The following is a 9,477-nucleotide window of genomic DNA, read 5'->3' on the forward strand; positions in this document are numbered from 1 at the left end:
CTTCTATTGTCTTTTCTTTTTATAAACAGGTTTGACTGAACATTTAATTAAAAAATAAAAAAACAGATGTTTGGTTCATGTAGTTGTTTATTGGTGAAATTTTTTTATAAGAATGCAAATAATTTTTATTTTTTTTTTCAAATTTCTTCTTAGGTTGTAACAGCCAAAGTAATGGAATTTTTTATGACGGATTACTACAACAAACCTAACTGTAAACCCCAGATTCTGATGATAGTACATTTTGGTACCACAGTCCATCCAGAGTACTTTGAGCCTTACATTGACACAATTCTGAATGACAAGTCAATATCAAAGATGGAACAACACTGGGCAAACTTGGCCATTGTCAATGTGGCAAAAAATAACGAGGTATGTAATAAAGCTACATTCAAATAATTAAACCCATGGTCAGTTTTGCAAATAAATCCAAAAAAATGTGGAATGTCTTAGAACAAAACACAGGTACATTTCTGAACCAACAAAATAGTTAGATTTAAGGCATGTGGTCATGCCTTCCATTCCCAAAAAGTGCTACTGGAAAGTTAATGTGAGCTAATATCTTAGTTACTAATGTCCAGAATTATTCATATGATTCTTATATTGGATATATAAAAATTGCTTATAAGTGACATTGTATATCAGCACCTAATGTACTTTTTTCTTGTATGTTAGCTTTATATACATGTAATAAAATGGTTATTAACAGTTTATTGTACAATGTAGAAAATATTGTACTGGTTCATATTTAACTGTAAATCCATCCTGAAAACTAAATGCCTGCTGTAGCTTGTCCATAAAAAAACTCATTTTTTTTTAAACTGGTAAAGTTTAAAACCTGTAAATAGGGCTTGTAAATCTCCTTCTCGATCTATTTCTTGACCTGCTGTTGAAAGATTTCAAACTGAAGACTGATTGTCATTTAGTTAACTACTTATAGGTAGGTACCACATTACAATGCATAGTTATCAGAAAATCATATTTTATGGTATTATTTAACTCTTTGTGGTATATAAATAGGTTAAGCTTTATTTATTATCTTTTTATTTACACAAAGGTTTTGAATAGGAGTTTGGTACCCATTTTCATGAGTTCATGGGATCACATGATGAGACTTACATGACTCATAAGTTCATATATTACACAATTGATGGGAATTATAACACAAGATTGTTACATTTGTGTCGAACACTTTCTATCTTTGATTGTTTTTATTTGTGATATTTTTGTTCAGAAATTTAAACAACCTGTGTTTGACTACCTAATGAATGTGCTGAAGATAGCTAATGATGAGACTAGATATGCTGTAACACTAACAGCCTTACGAGATCTGTGTATAAGATATGGACCAGATATGTTCAGTCCACACAAGGAATATTTGATACAGAGACGTGATACAGAACAGAGTACAAATGTTCAACAAGGATTCGCTGCACTGATAGATCAAATAGAAGGAAGAAGGTAGGAAGTAGAATATCAGATGGAAAAATATATCAGAGGTTAAGTAAGAATCAAATTCCAACAACAACAAAAATAGACAGATAAAAATCAATTATAGTAGAGAATGTAGGACTGGAACAGATCAAGTAGACTATAGAAGGAAGAATAAAAATAATTGATATTTCTCATAGTGATTTCTCAATGAAAAGGTGAGGAATAGTGACATTACTGGCAAATAATGGTTACATGTCCACAAAATATTACATCTTCACAAGAGTGTTACAAGCGTTTCATAAATTGGTCAAACAGAAGGAAGAAAGTAGGGAGGTAGAAGATCAGATGGGAGATGGTAAACTTGTATCTTCATGTATATGTTAAGCTGTAACTTACATTTGTTGCTTTATTCTGTAACTTTATTAATACTGATGATTTTTTTTTACAGTTTGGAAACTGTAGAACAGGATGTGAAAGATACCAACATCGCAGTAGATAAGATAGACCAAAGGCTGACAGGAAATGAGGAAACTGTTGCTGTATTGTCTACCCAGGTGGAACAACAGGGTGCAGATATCCAGGAGTTAGGAGAGGGTCTAGATACAGTACAACAAAGAGTTGACCTAGCTGAGAAAGATATAGAGGAAACTAAAATCAAAGTTGAGGAAGTTGACATGAAGGTTAGTTTGTTTTTACACCCCTCTTAAAATTAGCATAAGCATATTGTTTAAATCCTTTTCAGTCCTTCCTTCATTTCATCATCCATTCACTATTCCATATTTTCATTCTGCAACAAACAGTGTATTTTCTGGATTTTTTTTCTGAACACAAATTGTTATAATATTGTGTTGAATTTTGGTGTCTGGTTATATCCTTATGTTTCTTTTTGTCCATGGACTTTGAAAATACATGTATCTTATTTAAACACCTTTCTGGACTTTTTTCTTGTCGATATTTAGATGACTTTCACATTTCAAGTTTTACATACCTCCATTAATGTAGGGGACATTTGTGTTACTCAGACACATGTAGTTGTTCTTAATATGATATCAACATGAAACAATTCTAAGGATTTAGAAGACAGAAAACAAGTCACTAAAATCAGAATAGCCAAACCTGATTAAATGGATACTTATGTATTTCTTTATTGATATTTTTTGTTAAATTAACAGAATGAAAAAGTTTTTTGTGAATGATAGATGATAGGTGCATCATCTGTTGCTTATATAAAAAGATGTAAGTTGAAAGATTTGAATTATTAAGATAATAATTTACAAGGATAACTTTGATTAAAGAAACAGGGTTTCATGTCATAAAAGAAATACTTTACCATTCAAACTCCTTATTTCAGACCATGACAAATGCACCAAGATGGTCAAGAGATCTTACTAAATTAATGAACCCCAAATCTGAACATGATTGGAGACTTTTAGCTCAGCGTTTGGGATACAGTAACGATGATATTCGAGCATGGGCATCCCAACATGATCCCTGTATGGCAGTACTCAGTGAATGGTATGCTACACATAAAACAAGGGAGGCAAACTTTGCTGTGCTAACTGCTCTACAGGAAATGAACAGACTTGATGGAGCTGCTATTGTGGAAAATGCTATGAAAGCTGTGGGTAAGATTTTTATTTGTTCAGGTTTAATTTGAAAATGTTTTGGCAAAATTTTGAGATTGTCAAAGTCAAGACAAGATTAAGTGGTGATATATATGCAGCATGCATAATTTTGAGTTTTCTATACAGGGAAAAACTGGTATAAAGATAAAATTAAACCTGTCTAGGTGACCACCTGAATCCAGAGATAACATGTCTTAAAAGATTAGTGGAAATAAGCATGCCAGTTAAAAACAAATCACTTAGTAAGGGAAGAAAATTTATTTCACTCTGAAGTGTTGGTATAAGTAATTTATTTGTAAATGTTAATGGATATACCTGATTGTTCTACTTCATGACTTTTTATCCTCCTCTCTTTAGTTGAATGTTAAGTCCTGTACTTTCTCCAACTGCGTACACTAGAACACATTTACTAATTCCTTACTTAGTAGTAAGCATTGCACATTAGTGTTACTGTTGTGATAATGTGTCAATTTGACAAATATTACTATAAATACTTTGAAACTACATTTTCTGTAAAAGGACTGTATTTGCTTTCAATGATTCTGATAGAAGGGAAAGACATTCACAGGTATTTTTAACAAGTTTCCTACATTAAGTCTTTACATCATGTTGTCAAAAATATTTTGTTCCTAGTCTATGTATGATATATATTAGAAATATGTTATTTTTCCTTTAATGTATCATTGCATTCATATTTCCACAGCTGATGTAGTAGAAGATGAGGAAGTTGATTATCCTTCTCCTCCTCCTGTGTTCTTAAGTTACCAGTGGGGTCACCAGAATGAGGTCAAACTGATACGGAATCATTTACACATGGCAGGATATGAATGTTGGATGGATATTGGACAGATGGGAGGAGGCGATAAATTATTTGAGAAGATTGACAATGGCATCAGAGGAGCTAAAGTTATCATTTGTTGTGTCTCCGAAAAATATGCTGCTTCTCCAAATTGTAACAGAGAGGTAAAGATTTAAATTACCCTTTAGTGAGGATCTTTGAGAAGGCCAACTCTTCAAAGGGTCCAATCCAATTATTGTTTGTTATTGAATGTGTTAAGACAAGTGATTGTAGAGTCTATTAGACCATCTTTTTTGAATTGCAATATCAAAACTTAAAATAAATTTTATACACTTTAGAAGAGTTTGAATCTATTCATATTATACAGAATTAGTACTCTGACTTCTGAACTGAATCCATCACAGTGAATCTTCGTAATTAATTATCAATATGTTGTTATATAAATTAATTTCAGGTAAACCTGTCAGTGAACCTGGGTAAACCTATGATACCACTTCTGATGGAGAAAATGAGCTGGCCACCAAAAGGATCTATGGGACCTATATTTAGCGAGTACCTCTTTGTAAGGTTTTTCCAGCGAGCGGGAGAAGAAACTGAAGATGATAGAATTTGGCCTGTCGCCAAGTTTCAGGAAATGTTGATGCAGCTGAATTGTTATAATATCAAACCTGATGAGAATCTAATTGATGACAGTGAGATTTTATTGTATAATTCATACATCTATACTTTAAATGTAGTTACCATAAAATCATTTAAATCTGGAATGACTGACAGTATGACAAAAAATTAATAAATGAATTCTTTATGTTACCAATCAATGGTAAAATGTATAACATGTAAATGAAAAAATGATATTTATCTACTTTATTGGTATTTAATATGATAGTTTTGCCATACCTAGAAAGGATGGAGCAAGGTCTCTTGCTGCTTTTTACATTATTCTTAGCATTATTCTAGTAGAAACAAATTTGAGACAATAAAATTTGTAGAATCTATTAAAAAAATAGAAATTTTGAACAAAATTTTTTTTTTAAGATTTGGAATATGACTTGTTTTGTCTCTGTTGTAGTGTACAAGAATTGGTGGATACCTGTACAGGAAATTATAGTTATTGACAAATCAAAGAATAATCAACAACAGGCCCAGATAAAACCCAAGCAGGAGGACTCAACTGAGGTATACACATCATTATATACTTTATTCTGTCCTATCAAAACATGATTGAGAATCATCAGGAGTATAAGACAGAAAACTCTTTCTGTAAACATAATGAATTGAAGATACCTTGAGATGCAACCAGTCTTGAATATATATTGGCAAGGTTTAAAGCATACTGGCCCAGGCACCACAAAACTAAAAAATAAATTACTTACTGAATTGTATGGACTGTTTGATGTAACTGATGATTGACGACTATGTTATGCTACAAAATGAATTAAAAGTTGGGAGATAAAGAAATGACATTTACATTAATTTTTCTTTAACAAAGAAACAATATTTGGTTGAATGAAGTCCTAAAAGTATTTTAATTGCATTCTATTTTTAGGAAAATAAATCCCCCGAAATATTTATATCCTACCAGTGGGGTAAACAGAAGCAAATAATAGCCCTGTATCAAAGATTGACAGGAATGGGTTTTAATTGTTGGTTGGACATTCATCAGATGGGAGGAGGAGACTCACTCTACGAAAAAATAGACTCAGGTGTGCGTGGATGTAAAGTGATCTTGACATGTATCACACAAAAGTACTCGTTGTCTGCCAATTGTCGGAGAGAGGTCAGTTTGGCTGATGCCTTAAAGAAACCCATGATTCCTCTTTTATTGGAGAAAATAGATTGGCCTCCCTCTGGACCTATGAGTATGGTCTTTACACAACTATTGTTTATAAACTTTTATCGTGATGAAGAAGTTCAGATGAGATGGGATGGTCCAAAATTTGATGAACTGCTACAGAAGATTGGAGAGCATGTGCCAATGATTCTTCCTGTAGATGAAGAGGGCCGAGTTGAAAAAGATGACAATATTGAAAAACAGACAGAAGAAAAAGGGGAAAGCAATGAAAATCCTGAGAATAATGAAGTTAAGCCAGTTAAAGAGGAGAAAAATGAAGAGAATGGTAATGAGAGAAAGACAAGTAATGCAGCAAGGCCTGTGAGTTCTAGAAACAGAAGAGGGGCCGGTGGTCCTCAGCCCACAGAAAATAGACCAACCTCTGTACTGCAGCCTAAACCTGTTTATACAGAACCTGTTGTGGCACAAAGTACTGAAAGGGCTCCAGAAACTGCTAGACAAGAACAACCGAGGGAAGCTAAAAAGTCCAAATCTTGTACAGTGCTGTAGAAGTACTGTTTGTAAATTCTTTTGTGCTCATTGCAAACTGGAAATTTTGTGTAGAGTTTAAGTAAGGAGAGTTTATAATATTGTCACTTGTCATTAGTGGATAATGGTTTCCAGCCATAAGTAACAACCTTGGTTCCCTTGATCACTCTTTCAAAACAATTAAGAACTACGTGGCAAGGTTTGTTTGTGTCCGCATAACTATTTATTAGCTAGTAACATACTAGGAATCTATGCAAAGTGATTGAGCATTTATTTGCTATTCAAAGAGTTTTACTACAGTAAAACATAACATCATTTCTTTTTTTTTCTATAACAATGAAAAATATCTTCTTTGATGCCAGTTGCCTTTTTGTATTATACAAAATTATATTAAAATCTTATTGTCAAAATGAATAAGGGTATGATCAGTTTCTAAAATGAGTGAACAAAATTAATACTTAACTAAAGGTTACACTTTATCCAAAAAGGTTAGCTTTAAAATCTGTTATTGTAATGTATATTGGTAGTCCATTATGATGCGTCCACCAATTACCTGTTTAGGTGACAACGAATCATTTATTTAAAAATAAAGAGCTTTTACAGTGCATACTAGGATGATTATCAGGGAACAGAGTTGGTCATCTCTTAATTGAATAACCATTATATGATGAAACATACTGCCCCTTCCCACAAAGTTTGGGAGTATATAGGAAACACCCTGTCTTGATGTCTTGTAAGCGCAACTCTTTGCAAACTGGCATTTTGATGAAATTTTATAGGAAGGTTGGACATTAGTTGAAGATGTTCATGAAGGGAAAAAATTTTGTTGAAAGGCTCCAGAGAAAGATTATCCAACTGAAGGGTTTTACATCTAAAACTTGACGATCAACATGAAGATTCTAACTTTCTATTGTACCATAAGTATTTTAATCTATACAATGTATCTAATAGAAAAATTAAATCTACTCGTCCGTTGTCCAGTTAATTACCCATGACCTTTTATCATGCATGCAGGTAATAATAATTCTGTCTAGGATCTTTGAAGTTAACTATTATATTTGTTGTAAGACAAGTTGACCAATAAGTTTTATTCAGTTAAATAAACAGTATTGTTCTAGATAAAAAAAATTACCTACTATGTTCATATTGCCAATTTCGATATGCTGTACACATGTTTCAAAGAGTAACATCTGATCAGCAGCAGAGGAATTACTTTAAATACTTAGTAAGTTCAAGGTATAGACGAGAAACGTTCTTAGTCAAAAATGATGTTTCTTAGGGGAGATAATCCTCTGTGTTCATGTCCATAGTCTGTGATATATTTAATAGTATATTCTTAGTCTTTTGTATATGATATTCTACATTTTATGTTTATTTAGGTATTTTTTTTATAAGCAAGGTATTAATACTGCCCCTTCCCACAAAGTTTGGGAGTATATAGGAAACACCCTGTCTTGATATCTTGCAAGGGTAACTCTTCGCAAACTGGCATTTTGATGAAATTTTATAGAAAGGTTTGACATTGATTAAAGATGTTCATAAAGGAAAAAATTTTGTTGAAAGGCTCCAGAGAAAGATAATGCAACTGAAGGGTTTTACATGTAAAACAAGCAAAACTACTCCTAAATCCCTTCAATAGATTTGATCAAACTTTATTTTGGCTTCCTATGTAGATGTGTATTAAGGAATATGAGTTTTGCCTGATTTATTCAAAGGGAGATTTTCCAACTGAAAAGTTTTCCATTAAGGATAACTTTGTGAGCATGACTCCTCTTTAACCTTGAAGGAATTTTTAATAAAGTTCCAAGACTGTGTGAAGATGTGCACATGAGGATTACAATTATTGTTCAATGCCTGCAAAGGAAAATATTCCTACTTGTAAATGTTTTAATACATAAACATGGAAGCAAAGAAGTAAGGTTGTTTTTGTGAGCTTGTAGGATAGGTTAAATAATACTTTTTTTGTGTTCATTTTTTTAAATTTCAAATAATTCTTGATTTAATTAATACTTTGTTTAAATTAATTTAAATGAAAAATCTGTGCCATGCATATGATATATTTTGCAATTCAAAGAGGAAATGTCTGTCTGTGATATTTTTTATTTATTTGTCTGAGGTTGTTTTATCTTGGTTATGGTCGTAATTACTATCAAATCAGAAATAACTGTAATTCATATGCTCCCCCTGTCAGGCTCTTCAGACTTTGGTAATTCATATGTTCCGCCAGTCAGGGTCTTCAGACTTTCTGGTCATTAGTTTTCTGATTACATCAGCTAAAAACATATATCACTAGGTCAATCATGTTTGGTATGCAATTTTATTAGTATCACTTCATCATAGCTCTGTTTGTTTTATGCAAATGCCCCTGCAGTCATGGTCTGTTTACTTTGAAATTTCTTTTGAAGATTTTAATGTAAAGTTATCTGATTAGGTCAGAATGGCACTGACAACCTTTGCTAGTTCAGTGGTTTTTAGTGTATAGTTACATTAGCATAACTACATTACAGTTCCATATCTATTTCATGCAATCACTATCTAATATTGAAGAATTGCAATGATGTGACACAGGTGAAACATTTCTCTGTGAAAACAGTTTATTTGTTTTTATATTTATATACATTGAAGCTTTTATCTACTTTTGACCTCATATGTCATCTACATCCAAACCATTTTTATATTTTTAGTATTCTTGCACTATGTACCAGTTTATAATTGTTTTATTAATTTGTGATTTGAGTGTCAACACATGTGAGAAGATTGTATCATTGCCATTGTAATGAATAGATAGTGCAATAAAAATAAATATCACAAATGAAAATTTTAATAAAAGTGGTAGAAATGTACTTCTTTGAACCCTCAATATTTTCTTGAAAGAGTAATAACCAGTTCCAAAAATGTATAATGTTTTAAGTGTTATGTTTAAATTATAGAGATTTAACACTTCTACAAGTGCATTAACTATTGTTCACCAGTATTTCACTTTAAAAAAAAATTATAAAAAAAATTGTAGATAAATTGATATGAACTTCTTACAAAGAAACAACTTACTGTAAGTTGATATAACTTCAAATGAGGAAAAACATACTACTAAGGGGGTGTTTAATGTCCTTGACTACCCTGTCAGGTCTTATACGGACGGCAGGACAGACATATTGTTATGTGCATTTATATATATCTTGACAGAGCAATGTCTGACAAATAATTTATTTTTGTGCATTAAAATAAAATTATATTTTTGATGATGTTATTTTGTTGTCTGTCTGTTGTGACTATTAAAGGTACATGTTTGGTAAGAATTAGGA

At 32.0% G+C, this 9,477-nt stretch overlaps 1 protein-coding gene across 2 annotated transcripts in view; it reads left to right on the forward strand.

Annotated features, from left to right (window-relative positions):
* Positions 1–9,422, forward strand: part of LOC148622071 (uncharacterized) — a 30,288-nt gene extending 20,866 nt beyond the window's left edge. For both annotated transcript variants that reach the window (XM_088571586.1, XM_088571587.1), the window contains exons 16-23: positions 154–369; positions 1,232–1,458; positions 1,880–2,111; positions 2,783–3,056; positions 3,760–4,019; positions 4,310–4,547; positions 4,925–5,031; positions 5,402–9,422. In XM_088571586.1, coding sequence (XP_088427712.1) covers positions 154–369; positions 1,232–1,458; positions 1,880–2,111; positions 2,783–3,056; positions 3,760–4,019; positions 4,310–4,547; positions 4,925–5,031; positions 5,402–6,196 — 2,349 coding nt within the window. In that variant the 3' untranslated portion in view covers positions 6,197–9,422. The remainder of the gene's footprint in view (positions 1–153; positions 370–1,231; positions 1,459–1,879; positions 2,112–2,782; positions 3,057–3,759; positions 4,020–4,309; positions 4,548–4,924; positions 5,032–5,401) is intronic.
* The last annotated feature ends 55 nt before the right edge of the window (positions 9,423–9,477 follow it).

The sequence above is a fragment of the Perna viridis genome, chromosome 3 (genome assembly GCF_037379345.1).
Source record: "Perna viridis isolate PV_CMFRI_1.1 ecotype Kerala chromosome 3, ASM3737934v1, whole genome shotgun sequence".
Lineage (NCBI taxonomy): Eukaryota > Metazoa > Mollusca > Bivalvia > Mytilida > Mytilidae > Perna > Perna viridis.